This window comes from Sipha flava, unplaced genomic scaffold (assembly GCF_003268045.1).
Source record: "Sipha flava isolate LNK unplaced genomic scaffold, YSA_version1 34_pilon_pilon, whole genome shotgun sequence".
Lineage (NCBI taxonomy): Eukaryota > Metazoa > Arthropoda > Insecta > Hemiptera > Aphididae > Sipha > Sipha flava.
The window spans coordinates 3,405,652-3,418,068 of record NW_020273045.1 but is presented as its reverse complement, the minus strand read 5'-3'; the positions used below and the strand labels follow the sequence as shown (position 1 = coordinate 3,418,068).

General features: G+C 30.2%; 1 protein-coding gene across 1 annotated transcript; it reads right to left on the bottom strand.

Annotated features, from left to right (window-relative positions):
• Positions 1–710: 710 nt before the first annotated feature.
• Positions 711–1,268, bottom strand: LOC112687469. The gene has a single exon (XM_025560188.1). It carries the CDS (start codon positions 1,266–1,268, stop codon positions 711–713), a length of 558 nt encoding a protein of 185 aa, XP_025415973.1.
• Positions 1,269–12,417: the final 11,149 nt, after the last annotated feature.

The window sequence follows — 12,417 nt, the reverse complement described above, 5'->3', positions numbered from 1 at the left end:
CTGTCAATGGATTGAGACGACATTGTGGGTTGATAAACCGTTTAGCAATTGACCATACTATATTAGTTAAATCTGTGAGTAATTTGCTTGGATCAGCTGTATTTGACTCAAAAGATTTATTGACTTTTTGGATTTCTTCCAAAATAGGATATAAAAATTTTAAATAAGCAAAGTTGTTAGTATCAGAGTACATTGCATGAAGATTATCAGCCATATAACATTTTTCACTGTTTTTGGCAACACCAAATAAAGTTTTAAGTTCAATCCACTGCATTAAAATACGACTTACTGCTGTTTCTATTGATAACCATCTAGTAGCACATGCCTTAACTATCTTTAATGGATTATGGCCATCATTTATTGCTTTAAACAAATGTTTGTATTGTACTTGTCTCAATGTAGAATGTGAGAACCAATTATATGTCTCTCTAATTAAAAAAATCAGTATTTCGTGGTAAGGTTTCAGCTGCTGCAGCTGATACTGCTAATTGAAGCGAATGGCATATACATGGGATATGTATCAATGATGGTATTTCTTCTTTCAATTTTACATAAACACCATTGTTGATACCTACCATAACTGAAGCATTATCAATACCAATCCCACACAAATTTTTTATATCTAGACCTTTACTATGTAGCATCGTTTTTACAGCATTAGTCAACGCTTCTGCATCGCAAAACTCCATTTCTACTAATGATAAATAAGTTTAATTCACCTGTCTCATATCTGTATCATAATACATAATTGTAATTCCTAAGAACTTAAGCACGCTTATATCGGTTGACTCATCAATTAAAATGCTAAATGGTCCATTGTTAATTTTATTTTTTAATTCATTTTGAAAATGGGGAGATAATGCATTGCAAATTATACCAGTGCATTTAGTTCTATGAAGTTTCAACGAATTAGCTGCCTCAGATGATTTAAAACAATTTTTACATAATTCTCCTAAATTATCACATGATAATATTGAGCTATGTGCTGCTATGAATAAGCACATTGCACCTTCTACTTGAGCAGTCTTGGTGGTAATAGGTTTAATGAATTTTGTTAAAGCCCTCGATACAGAAAAGTTTTTTGAAGTTTCTAAATGCTTTTTAGTTTTTAAATGTTGATTTAAATCATATTTTTTAGTTCTAATATCACACTTACAAAATCTGCACCGTACTTTAGTATTGTCATTCTCCAGTTCAACAATCCATTCTTTAAAATTTTTATCTTTCAGCCATTCGTCACGGAACTTTTGTGCATACTGTGGTGCCATAATTTAAAATATATTACAATTATAAATATTAAAACTGTAGATCAGTATGATTTAAGGAAAAAAAATCAAAAGAAGTCTCTAGTTTACTACGTATGCACCAACAGGAATTTTTAAACAGTAAGAACAGTTGTCAGTAAACTATAGACTGTAATGAATAATAATTATTGCTGTTAACAACTATTTTAATATTAAGTGTTTATAATAATAATTTTCAACTAAAATATAATACCTATTTATAGTCTATAGCAGCGGTTCCCAAACTTTTATAATCACGAAACCATTAAAAAATAGTTTGTGTTTCACGAAACCCTAATGTCTTTAATTCCTTTTCAACTCTAATTTTTTAAGAAAAAAAAAAGAAGGAAAATCAATACTTTAAAAAATGTTTTTAATGATACTGTTAATATTGTTAATGATTACTCTTTATTCAAATTAGTTTATAACACAATTTTTTTTAAATAATATAAAATAATATTTTTTCCAAATATAATATAAAATAAGTTTCTCAATAGTAACATACATCTGGCGAAACCCTTAGCATTGTCTCATGGAACCCTAAGGTTCCGCGGAACACACTTTGGGAAACGCTGGTCTATAGCATACACTATACCCTATAATACCTATTTATAGTCTATAGTCTACACCAGTAATATTCAGTGCAATACAATACAAAGTTGATTGGTCTATGAAAATACATTACACTATGTGGGTACTATTATAAAATGATCAACAATAGTATGTCTTATATAAGTAAATATCGTAGCCTATATTTACATTATATTAATACCTACAATTAATTTTGAATAGAATTATTTATAGATTTTTTTTCTAATAAACAGTAATAAAAATACCAGGTTTTGTACAAAACTACAAATAGCTATAAATTATTAACAAAAAAATCTAAAAAGCTAGTTAAAAGGCCAAAGGCTAGATCCCAATTTCTATGGCATTCTGACCATCGAAATGGCTATATATTGCCATAAAATGGCCAATATGGCAACACTGCTGTTACTGACTCTTACAACTAGACAATACAATATTATTTCAAAAGTATCTAAAAATAGAGTCTTTTCCATTGTATTTTCTTTATCATAGTTGGTTAATAATCTAAACCCGTAGTTCATAGAATTTTCAACAAAATTATTAATAACATTGATTAATATTTAATAATTAATAAATATAACTTATTATTTTCGTATTCAGCTGCTGGAAAATACACGTTATTTATGAGGCTTGAAAGCATAGTGCATAGTTTTCAACCCATTCAAAATATTGTTCACGCCATCTATTATGACTTAATATTTTTATATTTTAATAAATCAGATTTATTCATGTGATATTTTTTAGTCTTCTAATATGATTAAATTTAATTTTTGGGGTGGGCCACAGGGGGGCCCGAGACTATTTAAGGTGGGCCCGGGCCCACCCTGGCCCACCCCTGGCGCCGCCACTGCATGACGATAATCGAAAGAAAATTTCGCGGACACGGGTCACGACTATAGTTCAAACAGTCATCACACACACACGAAGTTGTCCCCGGAGATAACGACTCCACCGCAACCACAAAAACACACGGCCGATAGTACGGGAAACACGATGAGTCGGATGTTCGCAGAGAAAGTTTCAGCGGAAAAAAGTCCCGGCAGTAATGGCGTCCACGGACTGATGATAATCGTACCACGATAACGCACCGATCGAAAATTCTCGAACATCGTACGCCAACACCATTGTCGGGTGCTCCGGTTAACACGAAATGGGATTATTTGAACGGCGACGTGACACTTACGCGAATGATCTCATTTTCTAATTCGAATTATAATATAAATCGGGCAAAACAAATTTATCCGTAACGTCCAACGCACTTGTGTGGGAACAGTGAAAACGAAATATGTTTTAATGTTTATGCGTCGTGCAAGGAGGTTGTGATATGTGTATAAGATTTAACCGAAGGTTTATGTTTTGTATGGACCGTGGTATACATTTAAGTTTCTGGTTGTGCTGGGAATACGCGGCCAAAGCTCTTGGAAATTTCCACTATACTACACTGTGTTATAGGGATTTCCACTTTCCCTCCCAACCACACTTTTTGGGATTTCCACTTTACCGCCCGCCACTATGGGATTCCCATCATACCGCCCGCTGGGCGGATAAATGTGACATTCCAATGCTTCAATCGTGATTGAAAAACCGAATTTCAGTACAGATGTGACAAAAATGTTATTTTAATTTCGATTACCGTTTACCTTTGTGTTTATCATTTCGATTTTTTTATTGTATAGCACTTACGAGTGTAACGAGAACTTTGAATGGCTAATAAAATTATCTTTTGGGATGAAATTAATTCAACAGCGGACGATCATATAAGTAAGGGAACAGGTTTACGAGTTTTTCAAAAATTTCGTGGAAGATTGAATACTGAAGTAAAAGTGAAAATCCTGAAGTAATTATTTTTTTCAAACACTTTTTGCAGTTTAGTTAGAACTGGTTTTCCACGATTTCCTTTTAACAAAGAAAATTTCTGTTTCACATTTTCTACCACAGCAAGTGAACTAGACAATGAAACATTCTTTATTTGCTGTTCTATAATGGCTTTAGTAAGAACTTCAAAATTAATTTTTATACAAGTCAAATCGGCTTCTAAACCCGATTTTACAATGCACAGTTTTTGCTTTTTTAATGCTGTCTGCGTTTTTTTCATCTAAACAACTTACTACGTGACGAATTGTTCTAAAATGTTCGCAATAATAAATTGCAGTGTCTATCCAAGTGTTCCAACGGGTAATAACTAGTTCAGGTGGTAGTTTTATACCAAGTGCTTCAGATTTAAACATTTCAACATCAGAAGGAGCTTTTCGAAATATTTTCTTCATAGAAATGAAGTCCACGAATTTCTTCAGCGATTCTGTGAAGTCCATGAGCACAACAAGTTACATGTATTATTCTTGTATAAATATTTTTTAGAACAGTAGCTGCCTTCACCATGTAGGGAGCGGCATCAGATAAAAATAACAAGACATAATTACACTTTATATCACCAGGCCATATAATGTCCATAGCTTTTCAAATAGCTTGCAGATAGTTGAATGATTTGTTTTGTCTAGTTCTTCCGAATTCCGAGATTTATGTAAGTCGATGATGTGTGCTAATATTCCTCTTAATAAAATTATGAATACTGAATTTCGGTCATTCCTAGAAAAATATACCCTTAAAGAAATTCCATGTGAATCTACTTTAAGAAAAACGTATTTAAATGAATGTTACGAAGAAACAATCGATAAAATTAGAAAACATGTCGTTGGGAATAAAATTTGGGTATCTATCGATGAAAGTACTGGCATCGAAGGTAGATTTATTGCGAACGTAATAGTCGGAACATTATTGGTAGATGAACCTGGTGACATATTTTTATTAACATCCGAAGTTCTTGATAAAGTTAATTTTTCAACAATAGCTAAGCTATTTGATGCGTCAATGTTTATTTTATGGCCAGATGGAATCCGGCACGATGACGTACTTTTATTTGTAAGTGATGCGGCTCCATATATGAAAAAAGCCTGTACAGCTATAAAAGCATTATATTCAAAAATGATACATGTCACATGTTTGGCTCACGGAATGCATAGAATAGCAGAAGAAATACGTAGTCATTTCCCAAAGGTAGATAAATTAATATCGAGGGTAAACAAGTGTTTTTGAAAGCACCGTCTCGTACTATATTATTTAAAACTGAAGCTCCTGGAATTCCACTTCCGTCGGAGCCCATACTAACACGTTGGGAAACATGGCTACAAGCAGCTTCATACTACTGTCAATATTTTAAAGAAATATACAAAGTTTTACCACTTCTAGATTCGAGCGATGCGGTTTCTATTAGAGAAGCTAAAATAATTGTAAGTGACCGTTCTGTGGAAATGAACTTAACTTTCATTCATGCAAATTATGGTTTTTTACCGACAACAATAACACAACTTGAAAAACAAAAACTCCCGTTACATGAGTCAATAGCGATAGTGAAATCCGTCGAAAATAAGTTAGAGCACATTATTGACGAGGCAGCCACTACAATCAAAGAAAAATTAAAAAATGTTTTGGAAAAAACTGTGGTTTTAATGAATTAAAAAAAATATCTATCATTTTAACTGGTGAAGCAACGTCAATGGAAGGACTACCAGAAGACTTAACTGGGAATGAATTGACGCACTTTAAATACGCACCCATAACTTCATCGGATGTTGAAAGAAGTTTTTCGCGCTACAAAAATGTATGTACTTACAGACAACCGTCGTTCGTTTGACATAGAAAATATCAAAAAAGTTTTGGTTATTCAATGCAATACATTTACAGGTATGACGGTTACAATAATCTATATGTTTAATGAATGAAAAAAAAATTAATATAATTTTTCAAATAAATTGTATTCTATATATATTTTTAGACTGAAAAAATTACAATCCATCAAACACAAAATACAAGCCAAAACATTAAGCCAAACATAAAAAATTTTTTTGTATATACGTAGTAAATTTGTTTGCATATTTAATAAATTTTATTTTGCATATTTAACATATTTTCATGCATATTTTACAATTTTTTTGTGCATATTTGCATGCATATTTTGCCTTTTTTAACTCCTATAACTTCCGAGCCCTAATTATTTGTATTTATCAGGCCAATAAACCATGACGGTCAAATAATATAATTTACCAAGAAATTAGTGATGAACTGATAAACATGAACTCAATTATATTTATTTGTTTCCCCGAAATCCAATTCTATTTTTAGAATTATTATTATTTTTGGAATAATTTTGTTAACCTTTTAACGATGTCGTGGACGGCGACGAACCTCGCGACAACGTAGATAAAGCCCGGTTTACATTTGTCATATTTTATACATAGACCTATTATATATTAAGTCTATGATTTTATATCCAAGACGACATCCGTGTGTCTCGGATCCGTGGCACGGATAATTATTTTATTGTCTATACGCGTTCACGTCCGTGCTATTTATCTCGTACGAGTCAATTATCGCATCCGTGGTGCAACGGACATGTATCAAAATTATCGAACGAAATTCAATCCGATAATAAATATAACTGCAATAACAATTAATCAATCATTTAGTGCGCTTGAAGTTAAAGTTGATAGTGTTATATAATATTATATTTCATCATATTAAATATCATAGTAATATATAATATTATTGTAATTAGGTAAATAATATAATAATAAACTTATTAAAAATGTCCGAAAAAAAAATGGTCCGATGATATGACAATGAAATTTATACTCGATATTAGAAGTTTTGTAGTTGTAGTAACATATTCGATGCATCAAACTTATTTCGTCTAGAAACTCATTGCCGAACATAACATTTTATTTTATTTTTATTTTTACTAGACAAAATTTGTTTTTTATACTCATTAGCTAAAAGTCCACAAACTGAAAGAACGGCGTCTGCCACGTTTAGATCCATTTTCAATACAAAAATGTAATTGTATAAAATGCATACTCTAACCAGGGCCGCAGCCACACATTATTCTAGGAGGGGCAAGCTCTAATTTTGCCGCCCTTCTTTCCATCACTCAGCCCATATAATTTACAAATAAATTTCAGTGTTGTTATTACAATATAATATTGAGAAAAATTCTAAAATATTTAATATTTACTTGGATGTTAAGTGTGTTAAGTGACAAATATGCTATTATACTGTTGTTAAATGATAAGTTAGGTTTTTTGAAAAATTAAGATTTAAAAATTTATGCTAAAACTATACAAAATATACATAACTTTTTTAAAAACTAAAAGTGTATATTAAAGATTTATAAAAATTTGATTTTTCTTGATTTTTTGGCTGCAAATGTTTTGATTATCTCTTCAAATGAGATTAATGATGCTCTTTGATGTTCAATTGATATTATACTTAAATTGTTTAATCTTTGTTGTTTCAAAGTGTTTCATAAATAATTTTTTATTAGTTTCAGTTTATTGAAGCTTCTTTCCCCCGAAGCAACAGACTGGAAGTGTTAGAAATATTTGTAGATCTATCGTAATATATGGGTAGATCTCTTCTAGATATTGATCATAAATAATTTTAAAAGTAGACTGCGCTGTCGAATTTCTCAGACCGTTGTCAATTTCAAAGGCATGGAATTTAAAACTTTCTATTTCACTAACAAGTTCTTCTTTATTTAGATCATCTGGGTAACTGTCAGCTAATGTTTTAGCTCTAACTTGTAAAGTTTTTTTTTCCACCCCTAAAAATTTGCCACCCGGGGCAAAAAAAACCCCCTAGCTGCGGCTCTGACTCTGACATCGACATCGATAATGTATACACTGTAACGTCAGAATTCGTATCAGTGACCCATGGATCCGAGACACACGGACGTGGTCTCGGATATAAAATATGACAAGTGGAAACCAGGCTTAAGAAAAGAATTATTTTTAGTTTTAATTGATCAAAAACAACTTTACAAGTAAAAACCATAAAAAGTAGGAAAATTGGTCAAAAAGCAAAAATAATCAAAAAAAAAACTAGAAATAAGCATTGTGTTGAAAAATCACTGAAAAAGGCAAGAAAAGACATACATGTCACCAGCCCCCCACCACGAAAACTTTAAAAAAATTTTATTCAAATATTTTGTACGTAATTTGTATGAATTTATACGACAGTTTTCAGAATTTGTACGTCGTTGTTATTTGACTTATATCGAAAATACTGAAGAGGGGTCAGAGACATATGTCTCCGGCCCCCCTAACATAAATAAATTAGTATTATTTTTTTGAATTTAGTAAAACTCAAGAACACAATTTGTATGAATTTGTACGACCATTTCCGGATTTTTTACTTCACCCCCTCTCCTGTAATATGTGAAAAACCCTTTTTCCCGTGTCCTCCGACCCCCCCCCCAAATTTGAAATCTAAATTTTTTCCTCCGCAAACCTTTTACACATAATTTGTATGAATTTGTACGATCATTTCCGGGATTTGTATGGCATCTATTTACCCGGAAAACTCAATTTTCTATGTGCGGTGCGGGGAAAACGTTTCTCCAGCCTCGCCCACGTGGAAAAATAATTTTTTTCAAAAATGTTCTACATCAATATTTAATACGTGATATACATACATTTGTACGACCGTTTCTAGATTTTTTACGCCACCTCCTCTTCTGTTATATGCGAAAAACCCTTTTTCCCGTGTCTCCCGCCCCCCCAAATTTGAAATCTAAACTTTTTCTTCCGCAAAACTTTTACACATAATTTGTATGAATTTCATAATACAGGGAACTTAAATAAAATTAATTTCAAATATGTTTTCGTTATCGGTTTCATTACTTTTGTTATTATTAATTTAAAAGAATTTTACTCAATATTTATTGAAAAAAATAATTATCCTTGGTTCATTTAATATATAGCTTAAATATTATTACAATTAAATGTTCTAATAATGTATCTTAACATTTTCTGTTTTTATACTAAGATTAAATAAGCCAATGTTTAATAATAAAATTTAATTGGAAAATATACACAATTATATCACAGAATATTCTGTGTTTTTATTCTATTTTTGGAGCATTATTTAGACTAATATTAGGCATTATGACTTGTAATGTTTTACTCTTCAACAAACTGTTCTGACGTTTAGTGAATTTCTTATTTCCTGCGTTTTCGTTTTTGAAATCTAAATTAACTGTGTTTTTATATTTATTCTCAAATTTTGTTTGGTAAAAATGTTATCGCTAAATTCTAAGGTGAAAGGACGAAAGCCAGCAGTTCATCCTAATTTAGTTATAGAAGCTGTTCTTCATTTCAAAGACAGAATAATTACTAAAGATAATGGCGAAAAAAATTAAAAAAAAAAAAAAAACGAAAAAATATTTGAAATTAATTTTATTTAAGTTCCCTGTATTATGAAATTAATACAAATTATGTGTAAAATGTTTGTGGAAGAAAAAGTGTAGATTTCAAATTTAGGGGGCGAAGGACACGGGAAAAAGGGTTTTTCAAATATTACAGGGGAGGGGGTGAAGTAAAAAATCCAGAAATGGTCGTACAAATTCATACAAATTGAGTTCTTGAGTTTTACTAAATTCAAAAAAATAATACTAATTTATTTATGTTAGGGGGGCCGGAGACATATGTCTCTGACCCCTCTTCAGTATTTTCGATATAAGTCAAATAACAACGTCGTACAAATTCTGAAAACTGTCGTATAAATTCATACAAATTACGTACAAAATATTTAAATAAAATTTTTTTAAAGTTTTCGTGGTGGGGGGGCCGGTGACATGGACGTTAAGAAAAGCATTTTCAAATTTCATAATTGAACGTATATACCCTTCCACTTCCACATACACTTCCATAGCACTCTGGTACATTTTAAATTAATCCATAAAAATAAGCAAATGCTGTAAGTCCCGAGCCTTGGTTATTAGTAAATACGTACAATTAAATAAAATAAATATACCGATTTATAGTAATATAATAGTTTTAAAAATGTTAAGAATGTTGAAAGTTTAGTTTTTAAACATTTTACTGAACTATTTATATATTATTTCACTTATATTGAACTATTTTTAAGAACGTACTATTTATACCTATTATATAATAAATACAACGTTTTAAAATTCTTTTTTTATATTTAATTTACAATTTATTCAAGATCACTTAAATAAAAATAATTATTTTAATATTTTTGTATATATTTATTTTTATAGAACTTAAATCAAAATGTAGATGTGGTTCATTATTTAGGTTTTTGGTTATTTTATAATTTTGTGTAAGAAATGGGTATACAACCTGGCTATTGTTATAGATAGGTAGGCTGCAATACGATTGCGCGCGGTCCTTATCAACGGTACCTTTTTAGGTACCATTTGTAACTATTTGTACTATTTAACCTAAACACATATAATTTAATACATACATTTTAACATACAATACACATACAATTTAACCTAACAACATATACGACAAATAACAAATTTTTTTATAATTTTTTTTAATAATAATAATTATTTTAAATTTTAATAATAAGTTGGCAACGTCGCATCCAATTTCACGCGCAATCGTACGCTTTTGAATAGTCAAAAGCGTGTTCTTTGGTATTCCGGCACCGCGCGCAATCGTATGCTCAAAAAGGTAAAACGCGCGCAATCGTACTCCACCGGATAGGTATACATGAGACTCATTTAAATTGGTATTTTTATTAAATGGGCCCTAATTATATCCAGTTTCCGATAGAGAAAATTGACCCAGTACGCGTCTGGCTGCAGATATTGTTCAAATAAAAAACAGGGTTCAATATACTTACAGTGAACGCGCCACATTACCGTTGGTATCCATACGAGTATTCTAACGATAACAATAAACACGATTTTTGATTTCGATCGAGAAAATGGGTAAGCTTTTTAAACTCAGGTTAAAATACAAAAAAAAAATTCGTTCACGCTTTGTGTGTGTATATATATATATATATATATATATATATACGAACCTCTGCAAGATTATATCGCGAATCCGAGATCGCAATACGTGGATATCGTAGTAATAAGATATGCCGAGAGTGGTGCTAAAAAACAAGATTACTTCCAACTTTGAGAATGATTTCATATGTTAATCGGCAGAGCGGAAAACTTATTAAGCATTTTTACAAATTCCGTAGAACTTTTAAAAGAACTTGTGGGAATAGTTATCTTGTTTAATTTTTAATGGATTACAAAATTAACTACGTTCCGGTATTTTACGTCCCAAAAACTTTATTTCGAAACTACACATGATTTATAATTTTTTTTTTCTGTCACCGTCGAATTATGTCTATTTTTAGAAAATCGTCTGGTTGTGATTATTATTGCAACATTTTAAAATTTCGGTTTTTATAGAACTCATGACTACCAGTGTTCAAGACAGTAAAGTAAATTAATTTCGATTCAGATATACATGTCAATACTACGAGACATTTCTGGTTACGATTAAAAATTTTTATTTAATAATTATAATTTAATTATAATATAATTTAAATATATACGTTCATAAAAATCAGGGGTGTGCCTTGACATTTTTCCAGGGAGGAGGGTTTCAATATTTTTAATAACACGTATTTCAAATATATTTATTTCACAAGAAAATAATTCATTAAAATTAAATTAAATTAATTAAAAAAATTTAGATAATTTTCATGACATTGATAATTTAAATGGTAATAATAAATAAATGGTTAAAAATATTTAATAGTAAAAAAATTTTCTCAAAAGCTATAAAAAGCAAATCATTTTGTTATATAAAGAAATGTTGCCAAATACACCTTTACCACCAAAATCAATAATTATCCCTTGGAGTGCTTGGCTAAAGTAAACCTGTTTTAACACAGATCATTTTGAAGAGTTCAAAAATGTAATTGAAATTGTAATCTTGCTTACATTAAAGCAAATTTTTCATAAAATGTTGAAAGCATAAAAAAATTTGAACATTTTAATTTGTCACTTGTTAAATATTTTAAAACAAGTAAAAATTCTATACATACATTTTCTACTAGCGCAAATAGTACAATAATTAAAAAATTTAAAAATCTTTTCGATAGAAATTATGGACTAATGGTTTTAAACAAAATTTCGAAAATACTTCAAGGTGACAGTGCAAATTTCAACAATTTGTCTGTTCCAAATTATTCACCGGATATGTTGTGAACCCTTACATGCGTCAGGTATATTAATATTAACAGATATATTAGCCAATTTTAAAAAATCACCAACAACCAGAGTTGACGTTAAACGCAGTTTTTCATCCTACAATTACATCCTTACTGATCGTCATCATAATTTTACAGAAATAAATATGGAACACATTTTGATAACAAATTAATATACCTACTACATTAAATTTGTCGTACTTTATTCTTATTATGAACAAATATTTACTATTTACTATATATTATCTACTTTTTTTTAAAAAAATTGAAATATTATTATGTATGTTTGACTTTTTTTAGTGCACATTTTCATGCATATTTTACAATTAAAAATGCATATCAACCCGATCTTTACTAATTTTTGATTTTATAGTACTAGATAGATCTAGGGCCGGATTTAACTATTGTGCCGCTTTAAGCACTAAACAAATTGCCGCCTTTTAATATAAATATTTTTTTA